General features: G+C 37.2%; 1 protein-coding gene across 2 annotated transcripts; it reads left to right on the top strand.

Annotated features, from left to right (window-relative positions):
- Positions 1-6,508: 6,508 nt before the first annotated feature.
- On the top strand, positions 6,509-18,450 carry LOC116264135 (mitochondrial inner membrane protein OXA1-like). Of its 2 annotated transcripts, none has more exons than XR_007574638.1 (9): positions 6,509-7,121; positions 7,867-7,957; positions 8,300-8,344; positions 8,448-8,506; positions 15,285-15,360; positions 15,588-15,719; positions 17,393-17,626; positions 17,760-17,814; positions 17,929-18,011. XR_007574638.1 is itself a non-coding variant. In XM_031644158.2 (9 exons), the coding sequence occupies exons 1-9, from the start codon at positions 6,631-6,633 to the stop codon at positions 18,168-18,170; spliced, it is 1,299 nt and encodes a 432-aa protein (XP_031500018.1). In that variant the 5' UTR covers positions 6,509-6,630; the 3' UTR covers positions 18,171-18,450. The 2 variants fall into 2 exon arrangements, 1 of the variants encoding a protein (XP_031500018.1); XM_031644158.2 differs by having other exon boundaries at positions 17,393-17,500; positions 17,929-18,450.
- The last annotated feature ends 284 nt before the right edge of the window (positions 18,451-18,734 follow it).

Genomic DNA, 18,734 nt, shown 5'->3' on the forward strand with positions numbered 1-18,734 from the left:
CATGCGAAGCATGCTTAAACATAACACTTGCATTCAGATCATTCACATACACATCAGTCACATGCATTCCATCATATACATCACATTTTTGTTAACTTCAGTGTATTAACAGTTCCTGTGGGTGCAAACACAGGCACGTGTACACCGCGGGCTGCCTACAGCCGAGAGACAACCCCCGTGGTGGCCCAGAACATTATGGATCCATCCATCCGCTGCAGCGGTAGAGCACTCATCCATGGATGTGTGAGTTCCAAGGAGAGACACTCAGCCTTCCCTAGGACACTCAGGTTGAGAAGGCGAGAGCCTACGCTCCAAGCACATTACACAACAGAACCCTGGGGCCTGCGCCGCCTGTGCTTCGAACAGGCGAGACCAGTGGCAAAAGCAGGACAACTCCCAAATACATAGCCACATCCCACTGGCATCTCATCTCTTATTCATTCATTCTTATCATTATAGTTACACATTCACAAGATGACTGGCTAGCACATGAGGTTAGTACACTTTACGAGTGCACCCATACCTCCAATTACCTCCACATGAGGTCTATACATACAGTAACAGTCGTTGTTAGCCGTCATACCATACGGGTACAACTACCCTCCAAATCATCCATTTGTATCATTACCCATGGCAATGTATATGCAACAACATACACATTCATAACGATCATCTCATCAATCACATCAATCACATCTTTTGAAGACTTAGCCAAACCACAGAGAGTAGTCTCGATCTGCGGTTGGCTCGTAGTTGTCCTATGCAGTTATCATTCTATGATGCTTTCTAATGCACAACTGTGGTCGAGGAGACACTCGACTCGATACCCTGCCTCATCTGTCTTAAACAATTATCAATTCTAGCATGCACATGCAAATGCGTCATTTTCAAAACAAACTACTAATAGTCTTTCAAAACAGTTCATGTTATATATCAAAGCATACATATACTCATTCACGAAACAATCAATCAATTCACATCTCAATCCTAGGATCTCGTGATCCTAGGAGCACACAGTCACACATTTGCCCAGGCATGGATTTGCCTGGAATGTCGCCATACTTGTGGCGCGCTCACCAAATTCTTCAAAACTCCTCGAGCTTTGAACTCAAGGTCGACGGGACGTGCCCGGTGTACCTGCAAACATAAACCAAAGGTAAGATTCCTACTAGATACCTAAACAATTCAAACAAATACAAACAAAATCATTGAGGCACGTGTCATCGCCTCAAGAGGGGGTCGACGGGTAGTGTCGACCAACAAACTCTCCATTAGGCCTCCTCCTTACAACTAGACGTTGGCACAAAATATCAAAATCCACAGCCATCAATCAATCCATCACTAACACATTCCTCAATAACGTTTTTTAATTAAGACATCAACCCCAAAGTCACCTCCAAAAACGTATATTTCCCCAATTAACTTCACAACACACCCGTTCACAAAAGCATGCGCTACGTGCATCCTAAGTAATGCTTCAGAAATTAATCCATCATGCTTAAATGACCATCAAATGTATGAATCTTCACTTTCCCACATAGTCCTAATCTTTTCCCCAAAAACAAAATCACTAACATGCGCTCCAAATAATTAATACTAAGCTCTTAGCATGCTCAAACAGTAATTATACATGCTCTAATCGATAATATTCAATAATTTGAGCTTGATTAGGTCTAGCTCACCCCAAATCAAAAGTTCAAACTGCTGCAATGCCTTCGACAGCCACCTCAAGCGTCCAATCGATCCCCAACCAACAAAAATCGTGCCCAGCCTCCACCACCAACACCCCTAGTCGCTGCTATGAGGAAAATGAACACTTCCCCCAAGCTGAAAATCGATCAACAACAATAAAATTAGTGAAAACGAGTGCTCAGTTGGGGAAAAAGGGTAAATCAGATAGAAAATAGGGAGAGAGTGCTCACGAAGGGACCGTGTGGGTTGGGAGAGGCGCTGACAGAAAAGGGGAGACAGAGAGAGGAGGGGTTCGGACCAAAAAGGGGAAAACGGCGGTGGGGGTGAGAGAAGAGAGAGAGCAGGTGGGGGAGTGAGAGTGAGTGAGGAGAGGAATCGTGTGAAGAAAGGGCACGAGAGAAAAGAGGGAGACGGCCAGAGAGTCATTCGGTTGAGAGGGGAGAGGACAGACAGTGGGAGAGGGAGGAGGGAAAAGAAAACGGGAAGAAGAAGAGGAGAGAAGAGAGGAAGAGGCAGGGGACGACAGGGTTCACCTCAAGCGCCGCCGTCGCCGTCGTCGCCTCCTTCTTCTTCCCTGAGTTCCAGTCGTGGGTAAGGAAGAGACGATACGAGGAAAACGAGGGAGAAGAGAAAGCGAGGGAGGAGAGACGGTGTCGGGCTCCTCGCGCGTGGGGCTAGGGTCCAGGTCTGGACCCTGACCCGACCCGCTCTGCCCAAAATGCCGAGTGTTACAAGCTAGCCCGATTAACTACACTATTTCAGGAAAATTTTTATTTTGATGTTTGAGTGTCCTTGCAGAGATATCTTCTATTCAACACTACACAACACAAATAACATGATGAATTAAAACATGCCCTCACATACAAGATTAGTTATTAATGTATTAAATTACTAAGAAAGAAAACTCTCTACTTGGTTCATGTCTAAGGAGCATTTTTGTTTACATGTTTACCTTTTCCTAAGATCCATGTATTTGTCTTCTTTCACACTTCCAACTTACATCATGTTGAATATTCAACACCCTTGTAATAATTTGCCTAAAATGAATTTTTGGCAAATTGCTTTGATTCCTGGGCTGAGATAGGGATGCATGCCACATGTCATAACTTATATGATGTTCAACATTTCTAAACTGTTAATTTACAGTTTTTCAATAAGTTTTTTGTGATGATGTATTTTTTATTTGGTTTTCAATGAACATAATATAAAATTTGTTGATTGAACTAATTCAATTGAACCAGCAGATTGGTCAATTCACCAAGTCCAACGCGCATACACTAAAAAAGAAGAGGTAAGGTAGCATTCAATTTTTGACTTTTACAACTGATTCAATCAATGCCCTTTGGAAAGGTATGAATTCTCTCTCTTTTTTTCTAAGTGACAACAATAATTTATTTTATACATATTCGGTTGATATTTTGAATCTATTCAGTTCAATTTAGTTTCTATAATTTGTTTTTTATGAAATCAGCTGTTAAGGGTTATAATTGTAATCCAACTAACAAAAAACTCAACAAAATTAATTTGTTGACAATCTTAAGTATCCTTAAAAATGTCTATTAAAATCTTCGGTACATTATCTATTATTGTTAATAGTTAAAGTGGGTTTGTGAAAATTCTAATACAAAAAGACAACTAGATGCAAAATAAACTTCCTCTCTTTCCTAAAGGAATCTTTTTTTATCATGACTTTAAGTTTAACCTTCACCAATTTCTTAAATGGTAAAGTGTAGGTCATTATTAGGAGCATTCAAAGAGTGAGACACTTTTTCCTATGTTCTATAGCACTATTTACTCTCTTTGTGTTCTTGAAAGCATGTTTCCTTCTTCAATCTTATGCACAATCAAGTCTTTGGGTTGTTGGGACAAATTGTTTTTTATTTTATCAATTTATATCATATTTGGTGTTCCCATAATCTTTTATATGGAGACTGCATATGGTGAAGCGAAACAATAAGAGATCATGTATATCTCAAGGAGAACTGATAACAAAGTTCTTTGATGCTCATCCATAGGAAACCTTCTTTTTTATGTTGCTTGATTTTCCAAAAATGTCAATACTTAGCATAGCAGACCAAGCCATTGTAATCACAAGCTTGTTGTTTTCTTTTTAGCAAGATGATTCTGTAGTCTAAACTAAGCTGAGGTTTGAATAAGACTTTATACATTAGTCGTTAGGTGTGTAAAATGCTATTAACTTTATTCTTAAGTAAAAGGAGTTCAAAGCCTTTGGTGATTGTTCATTCTAGTATTTATAATTGTTTCTGACATTTCCACGAATGTTATATTATTGTCAAGTTTTTACTACTATGATGTATATTCAATGTGATGGTGGTGTAGAATACTTCTCTAATAATTTAATTGAATTTCCAATCGTTGGATGCCATCTACACTGTCAATAAAAGAGGGTGACTACATAAAACATTGACCACATTTTTTAGAGTGCATCTATGATAGTATATTTTAGTAGTTTACCAATTGAATCATGAAATGCATGAGATGTTGCAATGTATTTGATAAATTAAAAATTCAAAGAAAAAATATCCTTTTTTTTATAGCAAGCATCTTGAAGATGAAAAAATAAGATATTGTAGCTGCATATCTACATACAAACAAAATCAAAAAATAATTTGGGACGTAACATTTCTATTTGCAAATTTGTTGGATACACAAAAAAAATACAATACTACTTGTCACAATAAAAAATTGAATATCAAGAATTATTGTTTTTTATGAACAATGTTTTCAACTTGTTATTAAAGGTAATCTTTATAGGAGCAATAGGCTTGGCTAAAATTTTCATCGACCTGAGTCTAATGTGTTGTTATTCTCCAACAGACCAAGTGAAAATAGTTCATCACATGCACAAATAAAAGCTTAGGATTTCATAATTACTGTGGCATCAAATGCACCAACGGTAGATGAGGCATACAATATTGAAGAGTATATTAATTAATAAATATGGAGAGAAAGGTAATCGTTTTAAAGGTAAGTGAGCTTACATAAGAGTTGAAAAATCACAAAGTGCTAATATCTATAAAGTAGGGATAATGTTTTAGCATTACGATTTTTTGTGTACATCATCATATGAAATTTTAGTTACTTATTCAATCATTAAGGCAATAGTTGTGGAAAAAGATTTTTCTTAGCAATCCAAATTCCTATTAGATTATGATGAAATCATTACCTCTATTTCAAATAATTTTGCCATTAACAACGAATCATGAATAAATATATGGTCAAATAGATATGCATAATACATGATATATAACACATTCCTATATATGTTGATGATATGATTATTACATAAAGTTATAAGAAATGTATTCAAGAAACTAAGGGGTCATTTAGTAACACATTGTTTACTTTACAAAAAAATGAGGAAGATAAAGTGTTTCATGAATCGTTCATAGAACATTTTATCAAGTATTACATGAATATGATACATTTTTTAGGGCAGATTCATGAGAGAGTAACAATGTAGTACTGTTGCTAAACTGCTACAAAGAGTTTTCCTTGAACAAATTTGAGTTCAACTCAACACAAAGTACTCTTTACTTGTCAAGAGTAGTACAACAAATTGGACTTCATTCTTTCATGAAAAGTTGTGTGGGATCAACATGAAATATGTAAAGATGGCCAGTTATCAAAGCATAGTCAACATACCCAACATTTGACCTTCACTATTTACAGAGCCAATCAAGTATCTTACATGCAAGTAATGAAAATAATGATTTGAGGCTTCAAAGTATGAGATGGTGCAACTTATGAGAAAAGAAAATAGAGTCATGATATGCTAATATCGTTGGCATATATCTTCAAATGCATCTTAGGCTACGTAAAAAGAAAATTAATATATGGACGTTGTATTTTTATTAGTGAGAACCTAATTCACTGAATTAAGGAATGTCCTCACTGAATTAACTTGGTTCAACAGATGGCTAAACTTGGAGGACCAAATTACTAGTAAGACATATAAAACAAAGTAAAACTAAACATATTGAAATATTTTAGCATTTTATTAGACAAAAAGATAAATATGAAAGCTACTTGTGGGCATATTGGCACAAACATCAAACTGTACACATTCATAAAGACTGGTAATAAGGAGGTTTTGCTCTTTCAAAATGTATTATTGAGTTGGGTTTTAGGAGTAGGTCCATTGTATATACATTTGCTTGTGAGCATCTCAGTTTTTTGGTTCCCCAATTGATTAAATGATAAAAGAAGTCCATCAGACATGAGTGTTGCAAGTGTGCATATCTAGGGTTATAAATATCACTTTCCAATTTCATCTCGTTTAGAAAATCTTAGAAACTAATGAGTCATCGTCGACCCATATCTAGGGTTGGTCATTGGGTTGGGCGGGGCAGCATAAGAGCCAAGCTCGATGTGCACCGTTGAATGCAGCCCATTTCCTAGCCTAGATCCAAATAATCTTGGCCTAAGGGTTGTTTTACTAACCAAAGATCGAGCTTGTCTCGATGCTTAGTCCTTAAAAAAAGCAAATTTACTTAAAAATTAATCAATAAGCACTTTTTAAAAATAAAAAGTTATCTTTCCACCTCGTATCGGTTAGGATCGTTCTGTTTGAGGATGATGTGTATCGACCGATACGGGCCGATACACGACCCAACCTTAAGTCCATTCATTTGGATCTAAAACAAATCAGGTATAAAGGGAACCAAACACCCGACATCCGTTTCCATTTTGGTCTTAATATTTTTTTTGCTAAAAAAAGTGCATTATTACTGCCAATGTATGGCTAACATTTTAGATCATTTTAAAACGGAATATGACGCCTCGGACCCGAACCACGATCGAGGCTGCAGCAGGAGGGAGGCACCGCTTCTTTGCTTGGCAAGGTCCTGATCGCCGTTTGCACTTCCCGCAAACAAAAACCCTTCTTCCTCGTACTCGCCTGCATCACCGGCGGCCATGGCTTCCTCCGCTGCCGGCGGTGGCGGACGGCGCATCTCCTCCTCCCTTTCCCTTCTTATCCGTACCCACCACCTCTCCGCCTCCACCACCTCTGCTCTCCACCACCACCACCGCCACGACGACCCAACTACTTCTTCTCCTCCTCCTCAATCGCGTCCAATATTCGGTCGGCCTCGCCATCTCCTTCCCGACAGAGAGATACTGGCGGTCTCCTCCTGGTTGAAGCCGAGGCGCCCGTATGGCGTCCTTCTCCCTCTCGGAGCTGTCTCGGCTCCGCGGTACTATTCGAGTAGCACGATCGGCGAGGAGACCGACAAGATCGAGTACATGAACGACGTCGCGGAAGTTCTTACGGAGAAGGCCGTGGAGGCCGTCGTCCAGACGCCCGGCGTAGACGAAGTTGCGGTCGCCGCCGCCGACTCGTTCTTACCCGTTGCCGCCTTGCAGTACCTCATCGACGCAGTTCACCATTATAGTGGGTTGAATTGGTAGGATGTACTCGCCAGTGTGCGATCTTGTCTTTGGAAGCTAATAATGATACTGCTTCTTTTTGACACTGATGCCTTGGGAAGCCAAATGCCGAAACGTTGCTAAACGTTGATTCAATTCTGAAGCAGCTGTGTTGCATGAACTAGGACATGCGTCAAACGCCCTGCATTTTCTCATCATGGTCCTTATATTGGTCTCATGCTTCAGTCAGAATCATTAGGAAAGTTTAGCCATATGTGAGTCCCTTTGTCTTGAAGATAAAAAAATGTTCGCTAATTTTATGCCCTATAGATTATTTATAGAACCTTATCAGCCGTTGAACCGTGTGGCTCCGGAATCCTCTCATATGTGTGTTCTAGGCTATAAATAAGCAGCTAATCATTCATTATGTTGATGGAATGACACAAGAAGCCCCAGGGGAAGAGCATGTCTCGTTCAGGACTTCTTTTGACTACTACGGGCTTCTTTTTAGGGTCTGCCAAGTTCTGTACCTATCTATGATTGACTTACTACTGCTTTTCATAGCTGCCTGGTGTTATGGACAAAGAATTTTCTTCAGCTTCAGTGTTAAACGGATAAAATTTATCTACTTTTACATAGTTGTGGATAGATAGTCTGCTGATTACTTTCAGTGTTGACGATAACTTGTTTGCGTCATCCCAAATCTAATTCTTTAATGCACAGTTTCCTTTTCATGCTAATACGTGACTTTCCTTTTTTCTCTTTTCCCCTTCCTGATCTTAGGTGGGCTGCTATCGCTTTAACAACTCTTCTGATTCGTGGAATGACTGTTCCTCTCTTAATAAATCAGCTCAAAGCTACTTCAAAACTTACAGTATGTTGCAGTTTCGTAATATCAACTTATGTGATTGTGTTGCTTGAATGACTTTGCAATTTTCTTCTTAATAAGACATATTGTGCTTTTGCTACTTGGTGATATATTTTTGATAAACTGTTAGCTTGTCTACTTTTTGTATCATGTTTGTCTAGCATCCTGCAGTTTTTCTAACTAAGAAATTATCTTTGCTGACATAGTTCTAAAGTTGGACTTTTCTCTTTTGCTTTCACTATCTGATTAGAACATCCTTATACCATGGTTTTTTCTGTTTATTTCCAATTTACATATACAGATATGAGATTTTAAGATTCTTTTTCCCCTATTGGGACATCTATGCAGCTGATGCGACCACAGTTAGAGGAAATCAGTAATCAGATGCGTGGGGTATGTCTTATGCACCCAGTTTCTATGGACAAGATCTCTTCAAAGGAACTAGTGTTCGATAATCTTTGAACTTTCTAGCTAAATTTCTCATGCATGATTGCAGGCAACAGACATGGAGACGCTGCAGGAGAGTAGACAGAGGGTGAAGAAGCTATATAAAGAGTACGTAATTTCTGCACTTTATCTCCTGTTTTTGCTTTAATAGCTGACCATGTAAAACCCAAAAGAAGTTGGATAATTTTTAAGTATCATATGTTTAATTTGCATGGATGTTTCATTTTAAACTTAGTATTTGGATAGCTGTTCATGTAATGAACCAGAAGTTAATGACCTTGCATGTTTGTTTTCTGATATGATGATCAAAGAATGCAAGCTAAAACTTGGCACCACCTTAATTGTGTGCAAGAATGCTTCCTCTACTGCCAAGCTATTTCATGGTGAGATTAGTATAATTATTGATGGACCTCCAAGTACTTGCCTCTGATAAAATTAATATTTAAAGCAAAAAGTTGTCTGCACCTTTGTTGAATAAATAATGGAACCATAGCTGTTAATTGTTAATTTTGTTTTGTTGTGTGTGTGTGTCTGTGTGTGTGTGTGTATGTATATATATATGTGCATGTATGTATGTGTATATCATTGCTGCATCTGATTCATGTTTTATTGAAAAATGTCGCACCTCCACCTGCATCTGCATGGACACTGCACCTGCACCCACACCTGGACCTACAACCATGTCACATGGACAGGGGAGCTCCACTCTCTAATAGTGTGAGTTATTTGAAGCCAAAACTGATTGGTGTAGTCACTACTGCATGGTGAAGTTGAAAATGGGGACATAGCCCAAAATTTGAGTATCTGGTGGCCAAAACGGTTCTACCTGTAACCTGGTGTGTTCACAACTTTATTTTCAATACACTGTCTGTAAGCGATGTTATACTATTTTACACTAGTGTACAGTATGAATGTGTACTTAATGCTTATCTATGCATGTAAAACGTTTTTCTTTGTATATGTTCAATTGTTCATACTTATACACACACACACACACACACACACACACACATATATATATATATAAAATATGGACAGTACATTTTATCATTGAAGATGTGAATATGTTTGTATATACAAGACAACCCTGTCTCTTTTCCCAGCAGAATAAAAGGTCTCCTGACATTACTTTGTGCACCTTTTGGTTGGTGCTGCTGTGGCTATTCTCTCTATTAGCTGCTAAAAAATGGTTGAAAGCTTGAAGTACCACACATGATTTTCACTGTATTCCATTTTATAGAGAACCATTGGTTGGAGAACTGTTCAACTGGCATTATTAGTATAAATGGCGCCACCCCTGTATATTACAGTGGGTCTTAAATCTGGCCAACTATTTCTCAAGCAATTGTTGGATTGGTGATATATGGTACAGATGGTAGTGGGATGACGTTTTTAGGTCATGACTAGCTAAAATGATTAGTCATTGATTTTCTGTGTGTCTATCTATATGTGTGTGAGAGAGAGTTTGCCTTTGAAAATTTGGTGATTTTCTAGCTGGTGGCTGGCTGAAAAACATTCAGTTTGGTAGGATGGCATGTCCCTTGCTGGTGGTGCCATTGTAGTGATTATTTAGTTAATTGGGATCAAACAATTTCATTTTTCAGAAAAAAACATAACAGTTATCAAAACATACACAACCTTATCTTTGTGCAAATTAGGTTTGTTAAAAATGAGGCTTTCTTTCAACTTGATTTCAAAACCTATTTTTTGACCATTATTATCTCAATAATGCGTCACAGATGATTCTGGTTATTGCAAGTAAAAAATCAAAAGAAAGACATGATTAACATTTCGGTAGTCTATATGTGAGATTCGTCTTCCTTTAATAAGTGATGTAGCTGGTATCCTTGTTATCATTTTAATCTATCTTTATTTTTACTGTTCATATTGTAGCTTGAGATTATCCATATAGTGGCCCAAATGAACCTGACCATAAAAATGAAAGAGCAGGAATTTAGCAGTCTTCATGATCTAGGCACTATCTATGGGAGACACTTGGTAAGTTAGATATGAAATAGAAAACTGCTTTGAGAATGACCTTATGGAATATTATGATTTCCCATCACTGATCTAGGCCTTTCGTACAATCAGGTGGATGGAAAGAAAACCTGTCCTTTGCTCAGCTGTTAGTCTGGTGATATTCTTGAAGAGCTAGAACACTAACCTTTTGTTGAGTCCTATGGGTTAAAAGCCAATCTCAGGCAGACAATTTTATGCGGCATAGACCTCCTACAAGGTAATGGAGACATGCAAAGGCTTCCTCAGGACAGAAGGAGAACAGAGGCAGGATACACTCTTTATTTTTTCATTAGCCCATGATCAGTTTGTTCTTTATGAGGCTTGTCAGTCGGATGAGGAAAGGACTTCCTCAGTAGTCCAATATATTGTAGCTATGGCTTCCATTTCTTGTTAGGCCTGCAAAGCATTATCTGTGGATTGACTGTTTAAATCATCGGGGTCTTTGGTCCCCTTTTGGTTCATATTATTGAATATAGTAGGCATACTCAATGTGTTCTTTTGGCTGACCTTCCTATTACCGTTAGAAGGAAAATGATCGCATATATGTGACCTTTTTGTGCCATGATGCATCTTACCACCATGCCTCTGCTCAGAGTTACCATGGGTAGAGGAGGAGGGAGTGATGACTTGAAGTTCTAAGGCCACAATGGATCACTTGGTAGTCCTGAGAAGAATGACACATGGGAGTTCAATGTATTGTGTCAACATAGAGAAACCATCAGAGTATGAATAGTTTTGTTCTTTGAAGTGCAAGTAGATATGCTAATTGGTGGATCTGTGTCAAGTGTGAATCGTTTCTGCCATGCATATTGAGCTTATTTTGTTCACAGTTCTCATCGTCTTGTTAACACCAGTTTTTGGATGCTACTGGGTACATGCATGCCAAAACAAGTTAGAACTTAGAAGGAATCTTGCTTGCAATGAAGAAAGAGGCTGGTTATTTGCTTTATTAGCGGCTGAACAAAAGCTAGTACTGAAGAATTTCGCTGCATCATGGCTTCATGGTTGCTATAACACTCGAGATATTTGGGCTCGCTAAAATTCTGTCGTGAGCCTTCTTGCAATGTTACAAAGGGCATATTGTAACACATCTCAATTGGTCCGACCTATACATCGTATCATAACATATTGTAAGTATACTGTAGCGTATTGTAAAACTATTTTCTTTAATTGATAAAAAAATAAAAAATAGGAAAAATAGAGAAAAAATTTAAAAATTTAGGAAAACGTATTCCATATACAAAACTAATCACACAAAGAATATTCATGTTTCATCATTCATAAGACATAATATCAATGTTGTAAAACGCGTATCGTAAGCCGTATCGGTCGGGCTTTAAGATACGCTGTATCGTAACGTATCGTAACCATATCGTAATTTTTTTAAAAAAATAATAATAAATCAGAAAAAATTAAAAAAATCGAAAAAATCATAAAAAAATCAGAAAAAATTAAAAATAATAATTTCTTCATAGAAAACATGTTTTAGATAATGATAGACTTATTATTGCTAAATGCTATAAACTTACGCGTTCACGGTTCATCATTAATACTTCATAGACATCAAAATTCATAACAATATCATTCAATTTCAATCAACAAAGCATAAACCATAAAGTGAAAAAACATTCAAGTGTTCAACAACCATAGATTCATAACTCTTAAGTCGTTCGATACATATAATGATTCATCATTCATAATCTTCATCATCTTCTTCTTGATCTTCATCGTCAAGAATTGGAAGATCCTCACCAACATATTCAGCACCAGCAGTAGCACTAGCAGACTCTCCTTCATCAACAAAGCCTTCTGTTGCTTCAGCTTCAAGGTTGAAGCATTCAAGATCTTCATCATCAAATATTGTAGTTGGTTCTTCCTCAATCCATGGCTCCAGATCGTCAAAGTTTTTCAAGCTGATAGGATCGAACTGAGATGCGTGCTTCCTTGATGCTGTTTTTTGTAATTCTCTACGTTACATAAGAGAAAACTTGTTAATATATAATTTCATATAAATATATTGTACAAAAAATGTAAACATTAAGCTATATTACCTTTGTTTCAACCTCATATTATATCGAACAAAGACAATGTCATTCAACCTTTTATGTTCGAGCCTATTCCTTTTTTTGCTATGGATATGTTGGAACACACTCCAGTTCCTTTCACATCCACTAGCACTGCATGTCTGGCTGAGGACTTTGATTGCAAAATGTGTTAGGTTTGGACAATCAAACCCATACCTATTCCACCAAAAATCTAAACAAAAATATAACATTATAACAAATCAATGTGAAAGTTCTAAAAGAATCAAATGTAACAAATGCAAAGTAAATTAAACATTTCTATGTATTTACCTGGACACATGGTTGTCCTGGCTTGAACGGCGACAGGTTGTCCCATGCCCTGAGAACAAGTATCATATAGATCTAACTCATTGTTGACGACATCTTGTTCTCTAGAATCTGCCACTAACACGTTAATACAATCCAACAAACCATGCAAGACTTCTCTGTCCTTCTTAAATGTAGGAGAAAATCTGTTTGCAGGATTTAGATAGTAAGCTGCTGCATGAAGAGGTTGATGAAGTTGTCCAGTCCACTTTATCTATCATCTTCCATATGGGCATATATAACTTTTTCTTTCCTTTTAAGTTGTCTCGAATTTCCTCTTTTGCTTTATCCATGGCCTCATATAAGTACCCTATGGAAGGCCTATCCTCTTTTGATGTAAAGCATGAAGCATATCTAAACATTGCTGACGCACAAATGGAGGCAAAGGTTTGTTTGGTCCTCCAACACAAGGAGACGTATCTTTGGAGGTCCCTGCCAAAGGGTGTTTCATTCTACTAATCCCTCTTGAAAATGTATTCCTACAAAAGCTACATTTGAGTTTCAAGCGGTTATTCTCCTTCACCCTTTCGCACCATTGCCATGTAGGATCCATCTTCAAAAAAAAAAAAACGAAATCCTATGGTAAACTTAATGAAAAACATTCAAAACTTTCAATCTACGATTGTACGGTAAAAAATTATGAATATATGGTAAAAACATGAGATTTCATACCTTACGAAGAAGAAATGAAGAAAATCTCTTTCCTCCCAACGAAAATCAACCACCCACACACAAATCGACCCTTTAATCTTCGATTTCACGGTGAAAATTGATGTTTTCACGGTGAAAATTGATAAGCTCCCCCTTGGACGCACAATCCCCACGTTACAAATGAAGAACCCTCGAACGTTTTAAAGAAAAAGTGAAAAAGGAGGCGTCGGGTGGCTCTTTTTCAAAATTAGCACGTATCGTACGATACGGTGCATATCGCCCGTATAGTACGATATGGGCCCTGTATCGCATGATACGTGAGATACAGGGCCGATACACCCCCCATTTACAATATGGGGGGTGTATCGTACCGTAAAATGTAATCAATACGGTACGTATCGTACGATACGTACAACATTGCATAATATATCAACAACACATTCAAAAATGAGAAATCAAAGCTTCAAAATAACATAATAAACATCCATAAAGTTTACATTTAAAGTTTAAAGTGTTTAGATTACGTTACATCACAAGTTCACAACATATAATTGTTTACTTTTCACTGCCAAGTGTCAAGTATCATGATTATCACCAATGAATATGATAATCATCATCATCTTCATTTTCATTCTCATCTTCTTTGTTAATTGTTTCAAACAAATCGACGGTTTCTCACACAAATGGGTGATTTTTTAACAAAATTAGTAAAACCTCCCTTTCACAACTCTTAGAGCTGTTTAGAAAGCGGGAGAGAGAGACTTTTAAAAAGCAAGAAAAATGGGGCTTCAGGACCTTTTTTTTTTTTAGTTTTCTTCCTGTTGGTGTTCACCCATATCATACGATACGGCCCCCGTATCACATGATATGGGCTCTATGCCTACAATACAGATCTGCAACGTGTATCGCAGGCCTATTGTATAGTTTTTTCAAAGTTATATGATGTGTATCACAACTGTGGCGTATCGTGTGCTACATATGACACTGCCTTCTCGTGCACCTTTACCAATGAAGCATAATCAGGTTCACAGTTGAACCAAATTATTGTGGTGTTTGTGGAGGGTTGCTAGGTGGAAAAAGAATAAACTATGTTTATGGGCAAATTCTGGGGTGATACTGATGGTGGATCTGTTGATGTCATGGCTATGAAAAGTAAGTAATCACCAGATAATTTGCACTTGCACGGGAATCAAGCAAAACATCCTTGTGTGTTAACATGCAGCATTGAGTGGTAACAACATCTGGAACTGGTAAGAGTTCTAAATCTATGTGCACAATTGCACATTAGTATTTTGTGTATGAACGTTTTTCTTCTTCTATTATATTGCAGATGGAATCAGCCTGTGAATTCAATTTTTATTGTACAGGCATTTCGTTATTTTGCCACTTAGATGAAGGGTACTGTTGCTTGGTACGGATTGCCTGTATTGATACTTTGCAATCTTGGATGTATAAAGTATTTTCATTGTGGTTCTTTCAAAACCAGTGTATAAGGCAGCAATTGGGGCACTATTTGAAGGAATGGGAATGGGAAGTGTTCAACAAATTGGATTTCATTCCGATTCTTCTGGTCAAAGTGGATCAGTTGATTCTTGAATATTCATATGGCTGTGAATATTCTGTTGATGATATCTGTTAACTCTATATTTCATGTAATTTGTGCATGGATACAAATTCAAAGTGTGATTTTTTTTTTCTGTCAGTCTATGGTTTTCATTATTCTTCTGTATTAGAACTAACTTAATCTTTAGTTTGTACTGTTTCTTTTCTTTTCATCTTCACTCGATTTTTTTTGTTTCATTTTTTTTTACGATATGTTGTTGTAGGTATGGTGTCACTCCACTTACTCCAATGAAGGGAATATTTATCCAAGGCCCTGTTTTCATCAGTTTTTACTTAGCAGTAAGATTTGTCATTGTTTATTCATCTCTTTATTACTTCAAGAAAATGTTAAACAAACTTTAAATGCTCTTTCTGTATTTGCATTATGTATGGAAATATTTCTCCCCATTTAAAAGTTAAAACTTAGCTCATATGATGCAACTTCTGAATTTATGAAGGGATGTGATGGTTGGCTAGGAATTTGGAATAACAAATTCTCAGGACTTCTATGCTATACTGTTTTTCAGATCTCCAATATGGTTGAGAAAGTCCCATCTTTTAAAGAAGGTGGTGCGTTCTGGTTTGTTGACCTAACAACTCCTGACACATTGTACATTTTCCCGGTTATGACAGCATTGTCCTTCCTGATAACTGTTGAGGTATGCAGTTATTTTTTTTTAAGAATATGTTATTATTTTCTCTAGAACTTAAAAGATTTCAGCACCAAAAGGTGGTCAATTGAAATTCATACCTGTGAAGCTTGTAAATTGTCTCCTTTCTAATGAATCCTCCAAGGTTAGCAGGAAAGTTTAAGTTAGGCCATTAGTTAGTTTGGTGCTTCTCGAAAATGAAATGTGGTTATGAATGACTTCAATGTTTTCTTCTCAGTTGAGATGAAATGAAGGTCTAAGCATCCATCCATTTATTGAGTTTGTGCAATGTGGATGCTGGATTAATTCATTGCAGGCTTGTTTCTCTTTCTTCTTTTTTCACTTATTTCCTTTCTTCTGTTTAGAAATTGGCATGGTGAATAGTAAAGGCAACACCCATCTTTGTATGTGCAGTCCCTCTTTAGAAACAAACTCTGTGTATGTGTGCATGTGTGCTTGCTCATGCATGCATTACACTGCTCAAGTGTCATCGTTGTTGAAGCCCATCCCAGCAACAGATGGTTGGATTCATCAGCTTTGCTTCTCTATTTGTTCCCATGTAAAGCTGCAAAGGCACTTAGAGTGATAGAATCCCTTGAATCTCTTTCAACTCATCCTTTCTAATCTTCAATACCCATTTTTTCTTCTAATTTCTTGTGACTTGCAACCTTTGTTTCCGGTGCCATAGGAGATATCTATCTTAAACAAAATTCCTTTCTTTCTTTTACTTGTATTAATAGAACCACTGGACTTATTTAGATATTTTCTAGAGTTTTTTCTTTCTCCAACCGTTCTTCTCCTCACACACATTCCTTGACATATATTATCCCTTCCTGTTGTTTCTGAAATGTCTAACATTCATAGCAGCAGCCACTAGGAACGTCATTTTGATGGTAAAATGTCCTTGTTCATTGCAGGACATATGTAGCTTGTTTCAACTTTACCTGTCAATGAAGCGTACTTTCATTTTAAACCTTCGTTGTGGTATCAGAACACTCAAAAATCAAGATATTGATCTTCAAGTTTTAATCTTTTTTGTAACATGTGACTGAAGCTTAATGATGTTATTTTACTGAAATTAGTTTATATATCCCAAAAGGAAACAAATACCAACTTGTGTTTATGGCATGATACCTGAAGCAAAACTAGCATAATTGTTATAGAGCACTCTCAGTACCTGTACCTTTCTTTTCTTCAATAGTGCCTGTTAGCTTTGTGCCGTTTCCAGTTTGTTTGGACTTTTATTTCGTTACCATGCAGGTGAAAACTGATTTTGTATGGTCCTTGGAATAGGTAGTTGAGTTGATTAGCTCTACTATAGGTTCAAAAATAACCTTAATCCGAAGACTCTACCATTTTATTTTTTAGAATATATAGGAGGAAGGCCATTGTGTGGTTGAACTTACTAATTTAGGTTCCTCCCCACCACCCAAGTTATATGTAGTGTATGTTAGATTTCCGTTTGCAACATATCAGAAGACTATGATTTTATTTTGATATGTCAGTATGCAAGATCTGTATGTTCGGCATTATCATTTTCATTCCCACAAAGCATGAACACTGCTGGTTTATAATTTTTAGACGATACAGATATTTTAGTGTATTATTGGGAGAATATTATGTTTCTTCTTCTAATTGCTCTAATGAAGCACATGCCAATAACTGTTGTCTCCGATATGTAGATGAATCTTCAAGAGGGCATGGAAGGCAATCCTGTGGCTGGCACCATGAAAAATTTTTCCCGGATCCTTGCAGTTGCAACTGTACCATTTACCATGAACTTCCCAAAGGTATGTTGGAGGAACAATTATGCATTTTATTAAGCTCTCTAAATCTTTTGTCTTTTTTTTGGGCATTCTGCAAACTATGGGTGCAAAGCGTGAGCATGGTATGATAAATGATAGAAAAACTTAAAGGTGCCACCTATCTTATCCATGTTCTCATTTTTACACTCTCTTGTTTGGGTTTTCTTGTTATAGTGCGTACTTTTTTCCGTAAGATTAACTTTATCCCTCATATCGCCTCATATGCATAAATTCTGTTTAACAGGCTATTTTTTGTTACTGGATCACCTCCAACCTGTTCTCTCTTTGTTATGGATTCGGTGGGTGTACTTGGCAGAATGTTGCTTTACATATATGAGATTGTCTAAGATCTTTTGCATTCACATTTGTAGAGAAAATTGGTGACATTCTAAAGTTGTTTCAATGTGCATCAGTGATCAAACGTCCACCAGTAAAGAAGTTTCTTGGCCTTCCTGAAATTGTGCCGCCTTCTGCCCCCCCACCGAATTTTTCATTGTTCAGTCAACCCAAATCTGAACCTTCAGCAGCTGCTGTATTGCCGGCACAACCACCCAAGATCTCGGAGAAACGAATAACTTCATCTTCTGCCGTCAGTCAGCGACTTCGAAATCTGGAAAGGACAGTCAAAGGAAGAAAGAGGAACAAAAAAGTATGAGGAACTTCGTGGGAAAGCACGTCTGTCCCTCGTATGAAATGTTCCTGAGGCTGGTGGAAGAATGCAGCATCTTGTTATCAACTGATCAAAGCTACGTCACTGGATCATGTTGATAATGAGATCTGATGCCGATATGCTTATTTCTTGGGAATTTTTGTTGTCGTGGTATTTGCTTTGAATGTTTTTTTCCAGGTCTATGCCTGTGATTGGATGTATAAAAATTTTGACTAATTATGAAAATAGCAGTGAAATAAAAAGAACTCATGGTGCCATTTTTTTCCTTTACTGTCTTCCTACATGACCCTATAAAATTCTATCATAGTTGATGAAAGCATATCATCATATCTATAAACCTGGCCTCAATTTGAAAATAGAAACACTTCAATGTCACACTTTTGAAGGTACCAACCAATCGAAGAAATCACATAAGAAAAAACCTCAAACTAGAGGTACAATACTTCTAATTACTCTCAAATAAAGTATAAAATCAAGCCTTAAAGCCCAAAGCCCATATGAAGCAAGGGACTCAAGTCTCTTATTTGTAGAAGAAAGAGAAAAGGAGGT

This window comes from Nymphaea colorata, chromosome 11 (assembly GCF_008831285.2).
Source record: "Nymphaea colorata isolate Beijing-Zhang1983 chromosome 11, ASM883128v2, whole genome shotgun sequence".
Lineage (NCBI taxonomy): Eukaryota > Viridiplantae > Streptophyta > Magnoliopsida > Nymphaeales > Nymphaeaceae > Nymphaea > Nymphaea colorata.